General features: G+C 39.9%; 1 protein-coding gene across 2 annotated transcripts in view; it reads left to right on the top strand.

Annotated features, from left to right (window-relative positions):
- PDZRN4 (PDZ domain containing ring finger 4) overlaps positions 1-9,057 on the top strand; it is a 254,221-nt gene extending 245,164 nt beyond the window's left edge. For both annotated transcript variants that reach the window (XM_027682275.1, XM_027682276.1), the window contains 2 exons: positions 828-944; positions 7,299-9,057. In XM_027682275.1, coding sequence (XP_027538076.1) covers positions 828-944; positions 7,299-8,825 — 1,644 coding nt within the window. In that variant the 3' untranslated portion in view covers positions 8,826-9,057. The remainder of the gene's footprint in view (positions 1-827; positions 945-7,298) is intronic.
- The last annotated feature ends 9,756 nt before the right edge of the window (positions 9,058-18,813 follow it).

Below are 18,813 nucleotides of genomic sequence, written 5' to 3'. Positions count from 1 at the left end.
TGCAGATATAAAGGGATATGCACCATGTTCACACATGTGCATAATGAACAAAATGGGAAGAATAACATTTTAGGCCAGGGTGGCTGTTTTATCAGTTTGGAAAGATGTGAAGGGCGTAAAATGGGTGCGGGAAGAGAATATACACACTTGACAGAAAACATAGCATTCCCTCCTGTCCTTTTGCAACACTGTCTTTACCAAATGTCAAAGTATTGTTTTACACTCAGGGAAAAAACCCCAAACAAATGGATAAGCCTTGCTTCCAGACACACTGGGAGAACAAAAATTGCCTCCCTTCAAGTCACCACATTTTTCTGTGACCCTGTTCTCTTTATTTGTTTACCTGGAAGATCAATGGGAAAATGGTGACAGAAATACAGCATAAGGTTTCTGTTGAGGTGGCAGCAGCAGGGCACAGCACTGAGATGGAGGTTGTTAGAGAAAAGAGACCGGTTGCCTCCTGGCCCTATTAGTAACATTGCCACTCTTTCAGTGTGGGGGCTCTCCGTGGTAATGAACATGACAGCTTCAGGATTATGTGCTGTGCCTTTCATACCTTTTGAAAGGAAATAATGTCTGTGCTGTGCAGTCTCCTTCATTATGAGAAAAAATCAGTCATACTGTTTTACGAAAGGATAAAAGGCATAAGAGTCCAATTTTTTTTTCCTTCTTTTTCTCCTTTTTTGAGACGTGAACTCCTTCCGCGTGGCTTTCTGAAGAGAATCATTAGGATAAAAAGAACTAGTCGAGCATTGCCATTTGGGTTTACTCTATTTTAGCTTGTGTCCTTGCTAACATAAAATAATATACTGATGTATTCTTTGCAGCTGGAGGAAGGGTGGCTGGATGATGAAAGGAATGAATTCTTAGAGGAGTTAAACTTGGAAATGTTGGAAGAGCAGCATAATGAAGCAATGCAGTACACAGCGAACCAGGTGGAGCAGGTAGGACTGCTACTAAACATATCATTTGAAATTTTACTAGGTATACTTTTTTATTAATAGAGACATATGCTGTAAAATGGAGTCAAAGGCTTTGATAGATTTCTGTCTCTAAAATGCTGTGAACTCTGGCACGCTGTAGGTAAGGAAAAGAACAATAGGTGCTTAGGCCCAGTATGGCAAGTTAGCAAACAATTTAAGACTGTATGATAAGTGCAGGTTTCTCATATTCTCTGAACATTCAGAATAATATTGCTTTCTTGCTTTAATTCTGAACCGTTCAGAATGTATGATGTTATACTTTGTTTCAATTTTTTTTAATTAATTTTATCAGTGTAGCACCTAGAGCTCTGAGCTAAAATAGGTGCTCCTCTTGTTGTATGCATGCAAGGTACGAGCCAGCCTTGCATCAGAGAGCTTGCAAAACAAGATGGAAAAGGTATTTAAAATAAACAACAGGTGTTATTGTAATGAAAGTGTATTTTTCTTACACCAACAGCGCACAGCTCGGCATTTGTTTCGTTAATGGAGACAAATAAGCATATTGTTAGCATAGTCTCAGCTTGCTGCTGTCCTGACTTTTACCTGGTCATTTGTTATGTAGGCATTGTGACTGTGGCAAAGATGCCATACATCTTTGTTTCATCAAGGGGTCTTCTCACTTGTACTTTGTTGTGGAAAGCGTAAGTGTCCACTCCTGGATCAGATGATCTGTCAGCATGCACACCTGTGTGGAGCCAAAGACATAAAATCCAACTTCATTTCCTGGCTTCTGGATTCTGCCACTGGGGAGAAACTGGTTTTCCACCTGCAGAACTTTGTGACTTACAATTTTTTTCCCCATTCTGAATTGCTCACAAACAGCCTGAGGCATTTTTCTTTCAAGTGAAGAGAGAGAAAGACTGTGAGAGCCTTCTCTCTTCACAGAATCACAAAATCACCGAATATGCTGAGTTGGAAGGGACCCACAAGGATAATCAAGTCTAGCTCCTGGCCTTATACAGGACCATCCCCAAGAGTCACACCATGTGCCCAAGAGTGTTGTCCAGATGCTTCTTGAATTCTGTCAGGCTTGGTACTGTGACCACTTCTCTGTGGAGCCTGTTGCAGCACCCAACCACCCTCTGGGTGAAGAACCTTTTTTTATGTCTAACCTAAACCTCCCCTGACATTTCTTATTGCACCACACAACTTTAGGCCATTCCCTCAAGTCCTATCACTGGTCACCCCAGAGAACAGATCAGTGCCTGCCCCCTCTTCTTCTCCTCACGAGGAAGTTGTAGACTGCAATGAGGTCTCCCCTCAGTCTCCTCTTCTCCAGGCTGAACAGACCAAGTTCAGGCTGAGCAGCCCTCAGCTGCTCCTCATATGGCTTTTCCTCAAGGCTCTTCACCATCTTCATTGCCCTCCTTTGGACACTCTAACAGCTTAATACCTTTCTTATATTGTGGTGACCAGGACTGCACACAATATTCAAGGTGAGGCTGCACAAGTTCTTCTGGAAACCAGGGAGCTTATTTGGCTTCAGATACCTCAGTACCTGGTCCACACTGGGGGCCTGAATGTGCATCTATTCAGTTTCCTCCTGAACTCCTCTCCAGCCTTGATGCTGGGCTAATGAGTAGGTGATAGCTCCTATTAAAGCTATTCATTGTACATAAATGAAATATTCCTTTGGACAGAGACAGTGACAGAATAATAAGTCAATTACATGGAATATGATAGATCAGATTACAAATCTTTGATCTTATAAGCATTTAATTACTTACATGAAGTGGAATAACTCCAGGGTCAGAGGTGAAGCGAGCCTTGCAACAGGTTTTATAGCAGCCTTTTAGTTGTGACTCTCTTTTCCATGCAGTGATGCAAGCCTCAGTTTCCCAGGTCAAATGTGCTGCACTGATACCTACTTTGATATTTGGCATCTTCTTTATTGTTTTAACCAAAATTTTATCTTGGATAGCAAAAGATTTCCTGTCAGAAAGAACACTTGTTCTTTGCAAAGCAAATTCATTTGCATGGTGACATTTTCACAAAACCCCCATTTCTGGTAGAAATTTCTGAACAAGTCTATCTACAAACTCCTACTAGGCCCCCATGTGACATGTTGGGACCTCTGAAGTCACTTCACAGTTGTGATGTTCCACTCCAAAGTTCTTGTCAAGTTTTGGCTTTTTCACTGAATTTGGGTTTTGGATAGTGTTAACTATTAAACAGTGGTGTTCTGTTAAATGGTTTCACAGAACCTATTGATATTGTTTATTTCCCATTTTGATCTTTTACCAAGGATATTTTTTTTTCCCCTTTTGAGATTTTATATTACTGTAGAAGAGTGTTACACTTGAAAAGCATTATGGTCACTTATGCTTGTCAGTATCTGACAGTGGGTTGCTTGAAGTATATCTAGGACAGCCAGACATCTCTTTGCCCTTCTGATGAGTAATTGAATCAACCAAATGCAGCTTGGTGTGTAATGAGGCGTCAGTAATTTGTGACAGCTGCTGCCTTTCTAGGCTCTACGTAGTGACTTGACAGAAAACTGGTTCTTTACTCTGTGTTAGGCTGGGAAATCTAGCAGTTTCCTGAGGGGAATCACACAATCCATTGGAGCTACGAAACTGCTCTTATTGCAGCTGCCAGTGGCCAATCTGACTATCTTCAAGATCCCCAGACGGCCATGGAGACCAGCTTTGTTTTTAGTGAACAAAAACTTAGTCCTCTGGTGTCATAATCATCTGTCATTATGAGTCTTAGAGCTAAAGGAATGAATGCACTCTATATCAGAATATGATTCCAAATATGAGTCTGTTTTACAGAATCCCATTTTAACATTTAATGTGAGCTTTCACAAAAAAGTTTGGTACAGTTTGTAATAGAAGAATCAAGTATATAGTCATGTCTTTGACCCACTCTATAGAATTCAGTCAAGAATTGTATCTTCTCCGTATGGAATAGTCCAATAAACCTCGAGGAAAGATGTAATTCTTCATTTTTTATAACTCATTGTGTTCCTTCCCCTTTACAACATCATGGTTCATTGTGCAGCAGAGATAATTTTCAGAAGAATACCATACATTTGCCATGCAGAAATTCTTATTGGTATCATGTAATATATCAAAACCTATTAAGAAGAGAAAGAATTGGATTAAAAAAAAATCATTCTAGTTCATTCAAAGCTGAAATGAAGTGAAAATATCTGGGGGAAAATAATTTTTTTGTTAGAGAGGACTTGTAGTGCACCAGTGAAATCAATTCCAAACTTCCCTCATGGCTGGAGTGGTTAGCCTGACACTGGAGATTCCTCTCCCCATGGCCAGTCTCCCTCTCGCTGTCAGAGGCTGACCAGAGATCGCACTAGCAGCTATGTTTGTTAGACCCTTTAACTGAATCTTACTGCCTTCAGAGTTTAGTAGCAATCTGGGTTTTGAGTCCCAATATACATCATAAGTTGTAAAATGAGAATAGAACAGTGCCTGAATTCCTGTAAGATTAGCCATTTTATAGACATGAATGCTTGCTGGAGCTGAAATGCAGAATCTTTTGAGGTTCATTTGTTGCTTGATTATATGCACCACTGGGTTTCCCTTCTCATTATCTGAGTTCTCACTGCAAAGATGAGGCCTAAGGAGCCTTTTGGTATTTCAAACAGAAATAATTGTAGAAGAGGTGGACAATATATGTTTGAAAACAAACACTTTGTGTGGAATAGATAATAGATAACACCAGAAAAAGCAACATACTGACAATTGTGGGCTTTCTCTTGTTTTCTAACCTGGAATTAGGCTTGCTAACTTTCAAAATAAAATTAAAATAATCCCATGTTGTAAAAGACTGATAAATCTACACATATTTAGGAGCTCAGGAAAGCATTAAAAGTCCAGGACAGAAATTCCAGAGACTACCTTACTTGAGTTAAAGTGGATTTTTTAATAAAATGTATCTCACAAACATGGAGTACAATAAATATCTGTATTACTTTCCATTCTCTTAATGGAATTATCTGCAAGTATCCACATACTAAGGAAAGATTTAATGTGATATGGATGTCTGCTAAAGTTTGGGAAGAATCTGATTGTGTAGGGACTTGTTTCTTCCCCTCTGGGAGGGGAACCCAAAGTGACTACCTGACATTCAGATGCCTGTACTATAGTCACTTATATTTCATCAGATCAATTCCACCCATCTGGTTTCTGTAAGGCTGAAAAAATGGCTTTGCTTTGTTTGCATCTTTTTTGTGTGTGTATTAATTCTGGGTAGTGTAACTTGACTAGATGGCAGTGTACACTTTCAATCAGTCTAAATCAAGTGGAAGTTGAAGGAGCAAAGTTTAAGTTATTGATAAAAGTGGTATGGAAAACAAGAGCCACTAATTCTGAAAGTGTTGATTGCAGGGGCCCGAACTGTAAACTCTGTTTCCAACATCTATACAAATAGCCTCATTAAGTGGTTTTTTTCAGAAGTGCTCAAATATATGCTTTGGTGGTGTAGCACCATTCTGGAGACATTAGAGGAAACATCATGGATCTCAGCTCCCGCAAGCTGTGTAACTGTGCTAACACATTCACATTATGGATAAGCACCCTCTTTGGAGTTTTAATCATATAGATGCAAATTGCGCTATGTCACTCACCCTCAGGGTCAGAGAGCAGATCCTCGCCGCCCTCATTTGATAGTGTGTATCCCTGCATTTGGGACAGGCACCCAAATTCCTGACTGTTCTGCAGCACTGCCGTCCCATTGGCTGGTGGAGCTGTTCTCCTTCCTGTCAGGAGTTAAATATTTTCCAGAGCAGTGAGAAACGTGAATTGCACAATGCAGTGGCTGGGGTGCAGTGTAGGTAACCCAGACTGGAGTTGCTTCTCTGCTGAGAGGTCTGGCGGCAGAAGAGGTCAATATAAGCTGCAGCAGCTCCAAAGCAGGTGAGAGAAGGAACCAGAATAGCATATGTAGCACCACTCACCTGGAGGAGGTAACCTAGAAAAATATGAAATTAAACCTAGATATCCTAAAGCATCTTTTCAGAAATTTTTAACTGGTTTCTCACAGACACTGAATTCTTCTGGTGGTGTGTTTCTTTCAATATTTGTTTTATTCCACTCTTACATTGAATTGGGGGTGGAGACTATTTTTGGTTTTCTGACACTAGGCCGTTATTTTTTCCTAGCTGTTGAAGAAGCAAAACCAGGTGAAGAGTGAGTGATCATGAGGTGCACATGAAGAGAGGAGAAAGGATGAGATAGGAGAGACATTTTCATCCTGTTTTACTGTCTGTCAAAGTAGATAAAAAGGAAATTATGACAGTAGCCTCTTTGAGTTTGTTTCCTTTCACTTGGTGCACTGTACCTTTTTTCTCCCTCAATTCTTACCATCATTATGCATAATTATGCAATTATACCTTCTAAAAGAGACATGGCATTTAGGTGGTACTGTGTACAATAAGGTACTTGGTCATATAAATTGCACTCTGCATGATTCTTTGCTAATCTAGTTTGAAAAATAAAGTGTCTGTCTCTTCAGAGAGGTATTATCTCACTTTCTATGAGAATATAAATAGGTTGAGAATATAAACAGGTGAGGTACAATGAGTGGAGTGTGAATCAACAGCCGAAGAGCTTGACATTATGCCTATGGCAAAACATTCAGTGTTGTTCTATACTTAATAGTGAAAGACTGGTTTTATTTCTAAGGAACATAAACTCTAAAGACGGAACAAAAGTAGTCTCCGGGGATGCGATGGATTGAGGTTTATTTGAGCAAAATCCTAGAATTCAAAATCATCACTCTTTCAGGAAAAGGCTACTGAATACGAGAAGCGTCAGAGAGGGTGTAGCTAGCTCTTTGCAAGGTCAACCCTGCCCATCTCCATGGAGCTGAAAAGTTCACTGGTTAAAAAAAGAAACAGTAGTCTTCTTGCACCCTCTTAGGTTGTACTAGTACCATAAGTTTGATTGGCTGCTTGCTCTATTTGTTTGAATTGATACCAGTACTGAAGCTTTTTCCCAAGTTTGAGAAAACCAGCCTCTGGCTGTAATCCAGAATCAAAAACAGCACACCATCTGGTGATCATTATCTTTAAGCACTGCAAAGAAATGGCTTAGATAGAGGGGGAAATATTTCTTTACGGACTTTAAAAACTATGTCACTAGTACTGTAATTCACCTACTTTTCTTGGTGTGGCCACCACAGCATGACTTTCAGAAACATTTAAAGGCTATGAGCAGTAGGACTGCTGCTTTGTGATCTATTTTAATTCAGCTTAAATCAAAGTCCAACTGTTTAAGCAAAACAGATCTGGAAAATATCCTCCTGTAATATGGTCTGCAGTTGATAATCATTTTGGTTTGCTCATTTTTTTAGCCAAAGAAACATGAAGAGGAAGATGGCACTACAGACACTGCAACCTCATCATCCAACAATCATGAGAAGGACAGCGGGGTGGGACCTACAGATGAAAGTCTCCGTAATGACGAGAGCTCGGAGCAAGAAAACGCACCTGAGGAGCAGAACAGCACTATGCTGCAGAGCAAACGGGATCTGGGCCACAGCCAGGATATGTTAGGCAGTGTTGAGCTCCAGTGCAATAAAAGCTTTGTGTCTGGGGAATACATTGAATCTGATTTCATAGGAAACCCAGAGAAGGAATGTGAAAGGTTTCGGCAGCTGTTGGAACTGAAGTGCAAGATTCGAAACCATGGAGAGTATGATCTGTATTACTCGAGCAGCATGATAGAATGCAACAGAAGAGAGCAAGATGGAGTGGAGCATGAGCTGCAGCTACTCAACGAGGAACTGAGGAACATTGAACTTGAATGCCAGAATATTATGCAAGCTCACCAGCTCCAAAAGGTGAGAGATCAGTACAGAGACATTTGGGCTTTACACGATGAAAGTTTCAGGAATTATAACACCAGCATAGATGTACAAAGAGGCAAACTGGATGACATCATGGAGCACCCTGAGAAGTCTGACAAGGACAGCTCCAGTGCCTACAACACAGCTGAAAGTTGCAGGAGCACTCCACTGACAGTGGAGCGATCCCCTGATAACTCTCTCCAGAGGATGATTAGCATAACCAATAGGAAAAACCTGAGGAGCACAATAGTGGCTAATCAGTCATCCTCAGGACAAAGCAACCGGGAGACAGCCTCAGCCAAAACCAAACCTACGGAGCAAAACAGTGCTGTCGAGAATGCAGTGCTGGCATCAGAAAGCAGCAAATTCACAGACCAGGAAAGGCAGGGCAACGAGCACATTCCCTACTTGTCTCCATATCATAGTTCATCTTACAGGTACGGGAATATACCTGCTCATGCAAAGCATTATCAAAGCTATATGCAACTGATCCAGCAGAAGTCTGCTGTAGAGTACGCCCAAAGCCAACTCAGCCTGGTGAGCATGTGCAAAGACTCCCAGAAGTGTGCAGAGCCCAAGATGGAATGGAAAGTGAAAATAAGGAGTGATGGGACAAGGTACATCACAAAGAGACCAGTTCGAGACAGAATCCTGAAGGAACGTGCCTTAAAAATTAAAGAGGAGCGCAGTGGGATGACAACAGATGATGATACGATGAGTGAGATGAAGATGGGTCGCTACTGGAGCAAAGAAGAGCGGAAGCAACACTTGGTTCGAGCTAAGGAGCAGAGGAGGCGGCGGGAGTTCATGATGAGGAGCAGGCTGGAGTGTCTTAAGGAAAGTCCACAGAGTGGCAGTGAGGGCAAAAAGGAAATCAACATTATTGAACTGAGTCACAAAAAGATGATGAAAAAGAGAAACAAGAAAATCTTGGACAACTGGATGACAATCCAAGAATTGATGACACACGGTGCTAAATCCCCAGATGGCACAAGAGTGCACAATGCCTTTTTATCAGTTACTACTGTATGAACGCAACTTCTTTCAGAGAGTATACTACCAATTTAGGTAGACTACAATTGCCTCGTTCAATGTGGCGTTTTTATATATTTTGTGACTGTTTATAGTTTGATCTTTTTGTAAGCAAAATTACCTGGTAATTTTTCATTTGTTTTTCATATAATGGTACCTTCTTTATCTGGCAGTCTTTCTTTATCCTGCAATATATTCATATATTCATTTGTAGGAAAAAAAAAGGAAAAAAGCAAAGCAAAAAAAAAAGTGGAGAAGCCAATTAATTTCTTAACCTAATACATATCCTGTAACTTAAGATGTGGATTTATTTCTCTAATTTTGCTTTTTCTACTTTAGTAACAATAAAATACCAAAACAAAATGCTTTATACTGTATTCTTGGCTTAACAAGTTTTAAAGTTTTACATCTTAGATTGAATCTGTTTATAAATCATATGCCACATCCCATCATATAGATAAGACTGACATTTTTCCAACTACACATTGTACAGTACATTTAATCTGTAAATTGCAATTGTATCTGTCCAAGTAAAGTGTAAGTGGGCAATTCTCCTGTGTTACGTAGTGGCATTGGTCATGTAGCTGGACAGTTTGTGATAATTGTGAAGATGAAAGAGAAATAAATTATTGCTTATCTTTAAGAAAAAAAAAGTCAGGAGTTCTTTGATTTAAACTGAGTATTTGCCTTTAAAGTATGTCATCTCACTGTGCGTGGTATTTACAGCATACAGAGATTTCAAGAACACAGGACACAATTCCATAGGCTATTTCTTATGAATTAGCTTTTAATTTTGCAGAACCCATAGGGACTGAGCAAGTCTTTCTGGTTTTTCCTTACCTGCTATTATTAGTTGATTGAATGATTCCTTGATATATTACTGTGTTCTAAGATGTCACATAACTACCGTGAGTCCTTTCCCTGGCTGAGCTTGCTATTTGTTCTATACATACAAAACATAAACACATCATATGCCTAACTTTGAGCCAAATCTTGTGCAAGAAAAACTAGGAGTGACATTTTCATAGAAGATGAGTTAAGAAAAGTTAAGAGTGAAAAGCAACTAAATGAGTTGAGGGTATAGCTTTATTGTTGAGGAGCATCCATGTCTTTTAGAAGAGGCCCAGTGGGAGCTGGCTGGGGCTCAGGAGCAACGACAACTTGTTGCCTTGGTACTTGATGTCCCTGTCTCTCCACGCAGCAGAGGCATTTCAGCTGCCACTGGGACATCTTTTGAGCTGCTGCTGCTGGCAACCCAGTGAGTTACAGCAAGCTGAAATGACTAGTCTTGGGTAGTCAGCGGGGTCAAAGGCCTTGCCTAATAGCCCCATTTTGATTGTCCCTGTGTTTGACTAGCAGCAGCTCCTGATGATAGTGCTTTCTATAGCGCGTGCAGAAGTCACTTGGCATGAGGCTTTAAAATATATCCTTAAAGATGCAGAAAGGCTCATTATGGTATTTCCAAAATATAATTCTGGAAATCACTCTTTTGTTTTCTTACCACTTTTGGCACCAGTTGGCATTGGCAGTGCTCTTTCCCTCTCCAGGCATGGAAATACCATAAGAACACTGCTCTCCTAGTGCTTAAAAAGATTATGCCACTGACAGTTCACAGTTTGAAAGTCAGAAAATTCTCCCCACTAGACTTAGGGAAGCATCATGCTAAATCCTTACTAAGCATACAGCTGTTCAGATCACAGTGAAGAATACTTAATCTGTTTCCTGTTAAATTAGAAAAAGTGTGGAATCCAAGACAGAAAGGATCACAGGGTGACGCAGTATTGCTTCAAGGGACTCTTACCAGATCACCTCTCCAGCTGAGCCAAGGAATTGTCTTTGCCCAACCTAAGTCATCTAGAAAGGTACACGTTCATTTTCTGGAGACATCAAAGCACAGAGGTTTGGCCATTTCCCTCCTTGCATTCCAATGATCACACTCAAAACCAGGTCTCATTCCTAATCAGTTCAGCTGCTATCAACTCCAGACAATGGCTGCTGTTATACCTTTCCCTTAGACACAGTACTTACTATTTTTCTTCCCATTATTAAATCATGGCACAGAGCTCCTTTCAAACTAATGTGACACCCAAATTCAGAGGACAACATGAATCTTCAGAAAATGTAATATCATTGTTTCATCACTGAGAAATAAAACCAGAAAAATCCATGTCTAATTAGAGAAAAGTCCTAACTGGAGGGTGATGGATGGGGACTCTAACTGGAGGGAAGAAGGAGAGGCACGTAATAGATAATAATTAGAGAAACAAATAAACATTATTTATAGTATATTAACAGAATGTAAATTGAAATGTGTCCAAATCTGAGGAGATATGTCAAAATCTAGTGAGACACGAAGACAAAACCAAGAGGTGATACAGTAATACTGTTGGTGGCACACATGACGTGGTTTCTAGCTCAGCACATGCCTGCCAGAGGCCAGCCACTTTCCTTCACCTGATGAGATAGGCACACCCCTGCCTAATCCTTAGTCTGGGGGGTTTCCAGCAGCCCATGGTTTTCTCTCCTTTTTTCTTAACTACACTTACTTAGTATCATTTTCCTTTTTTTCCCGAGCAGTTTTTGAGACAAGAAGTGTTGGGTTTTGCCCTGGTGAAATGTGTCAATCATTCCTGCTAGCAGGAAAATAAACATGCAACCCCATACTGGGGCTGCAAGGCCTCCCAGGATGGTGATGCAGTAGGGCTGAATGGCAGGTGAGTGTTTTACTGCTTTCTGCTCTCAGCTAGTTTCTATGCCGGGCAGGACTCAGCATTGTGCTCTCTCATCCCAGCAGTTCTTTATCAGTGAAATATAATGCTGACATCCCACGTGTAGTTTATTCTTGCATATACTTTTTTTCCAAATGTCATCATTTTTACTGAGGAACATAACATTTTAGCAACAAAGCAAATTAAAAGAGAAGGAACAAAATACGTTTCATGTTGTGATAAACCTTTAAAGACTCGTTTGTTGTGAGAACAATTTTTTTCTCATATGAAGTAACACAAATATAAAAATAAAAATTCTTTCCAGCTGGAACAAGACCAGATCTTGCTTAGCAGGGATAAAGAGCAAAAGTCAGGAAGAGGAGCATAGGTGTGTTACCATGGCCACATCATTGCTGGGAAAGGTGTTAATGTACCACTCATCCTTCCCCCAACACTGGTACCCAGCTGAGACCAGTGGGAGGTAATTTTTCCTGTGAAGCCAACAAAATAGCCTTGTAAAAAGGCTTGTGTACTTGACAACTGTATTGCCAGCTGATTGAGGAGCATTGCTCACCACAAGTAAGGTTAAAATCAGTGGGATCCCTGAATCTTCCTGTCCAATATAAGTATCCTTAAAGGGAAAATAGTATTTTTTGTATGATCATGGCAACAAACTAAACCTACTGCATCAGATTGTTTTTTTCAAAAGAAACTGGTAACACAGTCTGAACTGAACAAGAGCAACCAGAGGTGAAATCTAGTTTGTGCTTGATACGTTGCCTTGTGAGAGGGCACAAGGACTTTAGAAGCGATGACACAGCAACTTTGCATTACACTTTCTGAACTCATGGGGATTTGATTATTCACTAATATAATGATGTTTGACTTTTTTCTTTTGTTTTTGTTTAACTAATGTTCTTTTCTAACCCACATTTCTTGGTACAAATTACAGAACAGAATCCTTGGTGTATGACGTTTTTGGTGATAAAATACTGCCTGACTCAAGGCTGGAATTGCTCCAGGTTTTGTTTTATTTGGGTTTTTAACCTTTAAGCTGCTAATCACAAAGATGTACGGGCTAAGTGTTCTCTTAATATGCATTTTATGGGCCCACTGCTTTTTCAAAGTATTAAATACTCTTCAGGAATGTAGTTAAAATGAGTGTGATGGGGACTGTCATCTGACTACAGCAAAACAGAGCAGCTGTCAGAAACCTGGTAGTGTTACTCTCAGAGAGGTGTGTTGGCTACTGCCTAGAGGAGAAGAAAGGATTTTGCAGAGGGATCATAAGCAAGTTTTTTTTCTTTAAATGCCTTTGCTCTGAAGTATGTTTCTTTAAAGAAGAACATTCCACTTGCTTGTATGGCAGTTGCTGCATTTGTAAGGCTAAGCACTTTGCTCCAATTTTTAGTTGCAGATAACTGCATTATGTATAGATTTTGCCCAGGTTTTCAGATGTCATAAATCTTGCCCTAATGTCAGCTACTACATGGACAACTGGCTTTGGATGACGCCTCTGAGGTGCAGCCTGGGATTTGGGATGCACCTGGCAAGGCAGCCATCTCAAGTATAATCCCTGAGCCCTTTTTGGGAGCAAGCAGGTTTCTGTCCTGTGAAAAGAGTCCACCTCTCGCTGTGAGAACCTTCAGCTATGTGCAGCTTTTTCTGCTCCCGGCAATTAAGGATCTTGACTTCCGTTGCCCAACTCATCTAATTCTGAGGCAGGAAAAAATTGCATTTGTGTAGCCGTTCAAAACCTTGATACCTGTGAGGTTAAGAAGTGCAATACTTCTATTGTAAAGATTGCTTGGATGGAGAAGACTACTTGACAAACAAGAATGTTTGGCCAGTGAGCCATGTTAGACAGATATTTAGCAATACCCTTTTTTCTTTTCTTTTTTTTTTTTAACAAATGAAGTAGCTCAAATTCTTCTTGAAAGGAAGAAGGCATTGTCTCATATACCATCCTGGTTGTGACAGCTGTGGGTAGTGGGGCTGAGCTACAGGCATATTGTTGACAACTGATGTGAACTGTTAAGTAAAACTGAGAGTTGAGTTACATCCAGACGTATGTGCAGTTTTCCACAGTCGATAGACCATGGGGAGTCACGGAATCCTTACTAATTAGTCCATCTCATGCCAATATTCCCTGCTGAAAGCTTCTTTCTTCAGTAAATATACAAATGTGTCCCAAAACAAAGATGTCCTGACATACAAAAATCCAGAAGTGACAGTGGCATCTAGGAGGTTAGGTTGCGTTCTGGGATACACTCAGGTATCAGGGCAGGGCCAGCAGCAATGTTTCACAGAAAATACGCAGGCCTCTTCCCCCTCCAGACTAGTTCAGCTTCCATTGCACTTTTAAGTCTCCTTCCTTCCTTCCTTCCTTCCTTCTTTCCTTCCTTCCTTCCTTCCTTCTTTTGGAAGCAAGACTTTTCTGAACTTGAAAGGTAATAAATATTGAAGGGGGTGTTAAACTAAAAGGGACAGATTTTTTTTCTCAGAGATCAGCTTATCAAGAGAAATGGAAAGCTTTGTATGACTGTAACTGTAAGTTTTTATCTCTACTCAGTTTTAGGTGATTTGGTTCATTTGGCACATTTCCTATGCCACTTGAAGCTCATTCTGCAGAAGTGCTGCAAATGCCTCTGGTGACATCTCTGCACAGAGGGCATTTTTAAACCTTGGAGGAAAGGAAGGCTTTTTAAAACGTGTTCCCTTGTTTATGAGACCCACAATAACAGGCAAAATGCATATTAACCCAAATGCTTTTGTAATGAAGAGACTTCCTATGAGCAGTAAATTCTGTTAATCTGTGTGTGTATGCACAAATTGAATTTTAAGGACCTCCATTGTCCAAAACTCAATTTGAGAAGTAAGGCATTGCTTCTACTCTTTTTGTGAATTTTAAACACTTCAGTCCTTTATTTTTCTGCTCTTAGACTGTTGCTAGAGCAGATTAAGAAAGTCTGTTTTGGCCTAGGAACAAAACAGTAAGCTTCAATTAGTGCAATGTCTGTGTTGGTCATTTATTGAGATTGGGTCTTGGTCATAAAACCTCATAGCTTTGTTTGTTTGTCTTACTTCACTTTGAAACGTACACTGCAATAGGCATTGGACACGCTATGGTATTTGTTCTTCCAATACATTTCAATACATAAGTGTTTAATTTACTCCTGAGCACTAGGAGCAAATCAAAGCTGATGTCTGACTCCAGTGACAAAAAATTGAGAGCACAGAGAATTTTAAGTATGAAGTGAATAGAGGAGACTCTCATCTTGACAGTGGATAAGAAGCCAAAAGAAGAAAATTAAAATTGCATGATGAAAGATGAAAAGGTTGAAGCGAGTGTTTTGACTACTGGACCTTGCAGGAAAGATATTTGGAGAATGATTGAAATAGAAAGTTAAGCCGGTGAATAACACATAAAATTTACCACTGAAGAAAATATTACTTTCTTTGCACATCAAAGGCAATCCTCTTATTTTCATAGGTTATTTCACCCCACTTGCAATCTCTGCAATGTATAAATATTTTTGATGGGATGCAAAGTGTCTTCTTAATGGTGTATAGACACTATATAGAGAGCAGGTTGAACAGCATAAATATTCATGTCAGCAAAGATGCTGTCAAACTCCTGACTTGACATAATATCTAAACTGAAAATATAACAAAGATATTCTGTTTTTTCACCTCCTTTTTCTCCCCAAATTTGGGACCTAGCTGCATAGGCAGGGTAAAGAAATGCACCTGGAAGATTGTGTTTTGGTTAGGCACAGGGAATTCAAATGAAAGCTTCTCAAACTCGACAGTTTAATTTACTTCTCTTAAGCTCTTTAATACCAAACTTATCAGTTCTCACTGTTAGGCATTAACTTGTTAAATGAGTCTTAATTATACATAAGCAGATGGAGATTTGAATTAAAATTACCTTACACTCGAGTGGCTTTAGTTCATTATAACATATCTTCCTCTTAATCATTTAGGCAGTCTCATCATCTTTCATATAGAAAGTTATTAAAGTATTCCAATTTCCATATTTCTTCAGATACATCCACTATTAAATGGCACGTAATACACATTAGTTAGTTAGTGACTTATACCATTCAATAGTTAGTGAATTATTCATGTCAGTAACAATTTTTATACTTCTATGTCATCTGTATAATTGTATAATTTTATTTTAAAGGGTTTATATTTACAGAATGTCTAATCTTTTACCTCATCTCAATTTTCATTGCAAATTTGAATGCCTCACGCTTTTTGCTGAGGCAAATAATGTCCGCTGCAGGTTTTGTGCTCCCATTATCTGAGGAATGGAAGTGAATCCAAAGTGGCTTCCTCTCCCAAACAAGGGTGTGCTTACTGGGAGGTTTTGGAATGAGATAAAATTTCTAAAAGAAGTCAGAGTTACTCTTTTCTTTTGTCTTGCTTTTGCACTATCATCATCTTTGAATTCTCTAAAGCCAAGATGCTCCTAAGAATTTGCCTGGCCTGCAAAATTAAAAGGTTTTTCCTAAAGGGAGAAAATTATTGAAAGCTTTTGCAGGCTTTGGTGGGCATCACCTCACCTAACTGTAATGACCTCAAAGTTGGGATAGTAGTTAAATTAGCCATCTATGTTAAGAGTTTAAGTTAGCTCCAGGAATGGAGAGGAGAAACCTCCAAAGACAGTGAATTTCCCTCTTTAGGAAAGATGTCCTGCGGAGGACATTTGTCCAGCTAATTTAGGCTGGACCTCTAACTTTTACATAGCTTTAGCAGAGTAAAAAAACTCTGACTTAAAGTATGTTAATGCCTTTCAAAAAAAGAATAGATAAGAGGTAACTGTGGATGAAAGGCTCTTTTTTCACCTGTTTTTAACATATCCTAAATGCATATGCTGATCTCGTGTGTCTGTTTTTAGACAGAGAACAGCACCAAGCAATTTAATCAAGTGTTGCTATATACCTCCTGGGTAAAATCAGGAAAGAATTGGACAAAAAGTGCCATTTTAGTTCCAGTAACCAATTTACAGCTATTCACAAAGGAAAGACAAGTGGGACTTTTCAAAGACAAAAGCATCCAATATTCCCTGCTAAAGGTGGCATATTATTCTCAGTATCCCTTTGGCTAATATATTAACCAGATATCTTCAGTGTCAAATAATGGGTCTATAACACAGAAATAACTGTGTTAGCTGGATGATGGAGAGTGACAGCTCAGCCAAAAGGCTGAGTCTACACAGGCAAACACTGCAGCCATCATCAAGCAAAGGGACAGGTCTATAAGATGCTTTTGCAGAAAGAGTATACTGACATTTACTTACTTGAATGTTTTTAGAAGGAAAGGAGACTCACTGCATCCTGAGAGCCTCAGCAAGGCACTTGGACCATGTGGCTACTTCGCTCCCCAGCTTCTCTGGAAACCTTGATCCACTATAAGATATGGATTTATCATGGGTAATCTCAATGAGTTCCAGTACTGCTTCCTTGAGAGAGGATGCTGCTGCTTGACTAGTGGGAGGTTTATGAAAAAAAAACCACCAAAGCTTGTGAGGCCCTGAGTTGTTGGAAATCTTGTCTAAGGACAATCTGTGAATTCAGTGAGGAGTTTCCTGAATTTGTCATTAAAAACTGCAAAACCTATCTTGAATATACAGTTCATTTGAAAGTTCTGTTGTTTTCTTCATATCTTGGAAGAACTCTAAGGATTAGCAGTATAAAAGTGATCAGAAAAGCTCAAATTATTTTTGAAATTTAATACTCCTCCACTGATATCTAAATGCTCTAAATTCTAAATAATAAGTCAAAAGTGACTTGTTAGACCTCATTACCAAATTATCTGGTAAGAGCCTGTTGTCTCCTCTTGAGACATTTCAGAAAACTTTATGAAAGAAAGAACTGGAAATTTACAAAAGGGCTGGATTTCCTTTCCTGAAGAGCTATGTTTGTATGTGCGTGCGTGTGTGTAAACACACAGGTGTGTGTGTTTGGGGTGGGGTGGATGTGTAATCGCACATTCCTTCCAGCCCTCTCACCAGCTTTGTTGCTCTCCTTTGGACACATTTGAGTACCTTCACGTTTTTCTTGAATTGTGGAGCCCAGAACTGCACACAGCACTCTAGGTGAGACCACAACAATGCTGAATACAGCATGATAATCACCTCTTTTGACCAGATGGTGATGCTGTGCTTGATGCACCCCAGGATGAGGTGTGCCTTCTTCCCTCCAAGAATGGCTAAGATCAGAGCATAAGGAGTAAGAAGGAGATACATGGATCAGGAGGAGTAGTGGCTGCTGGGATGGCCTCTTTCCCTCACAGTGATGCTGAAGAGTAAACATGGTGCACTGTTTCACAACTGGAGGATGGAAGCAGTAATTCCAGACCTTAAGCATAAAGAAGGTGATTTCTTGTATCCTCTGCCACAAAGTTGGCCTGCCCATTTAGTACCAAAATGTCAGCTTGAAGGAGGTTGTATCTGAACAGAAGCAACAGTGCTCACAACCCCCCGCATACACTCATACCTGCATCAGCTCCTCACATGCCACAATGAGGCCTGCTGTAACTGCAGCACAGTTTTCTGCTGGTGAGCTCATTGAGTCTTTGGCATGTTTTCACTGAGGAAACATCTCATAGGGTATTCTGCGCTGGTAATGTTGTGGACTTTGTCAGGCACTGCAAGGTATTGATGACTTTGTTTCAGTTCAAACTTAACACTCTGGGACCTGATAGGTTTGGGGTGTCACTCCGTCAGGCCATACAAACTACTTGCATCTGACAAAACGTCTGCCTGCTATGTGGATGCAAACACTTGCTACCTTCTGAAATATACTCAAGGGAAAAACCTAGCAGTAGTGTAATCTTACTTTTCAACCACTAATGGAAAGTAAAAAGTGAGCTTGCTTATTGTGTATGTCCTAGAAAATGTTAAGATATAAAACGTCCAAGATAAACAAAACATATCACATATCCTATAAATACACTGCTTTATGGCCATTAGCAAAAGTACTATCCAAGGCAAAATGAGTTTCTTTAACTAAACTCCCCTACAATGTTACAGGGAGGTATGTTATTCTATTTATTTATACTCACCTTCATGGGTGAGCCACCAAGGACACAATAATCTGTGAAAGAGGAGAGAAGAGGCTGCCCTCACAGTGGGAGAATATTTTCATTAGTCCAGTGATAGTGCAGAAGAGAGACAGGTCCCTTCTGCTTGGAGAGGAAGACCAGCAAAGCTGACTGCACATTTTTTGTCATCCAGTCGTACACATACATGTGTTCATGGGCTTCTTTAG

Source organism: Neopelma chrysocephalum, unplaced genomic scaffold, assembly GCF_003984885.1.
Source record: "Neopelma chrysocephalum unplaced genomic scaffold, ASM398488v2 Primary Assembly neopelma1_62, whole genome shotgun sequence".
NCBI classification, from domain to species: Eukaryota; Metazoa; Chordata; class Aves; order Passeriformes; family Pipridae; genus Neopelma; species Neopelma chrysocephalum.
Note: the sequence above shows the minus strand (reverse complement) of the source record. Positions and strands in the feature narration are given on the sequence as shown.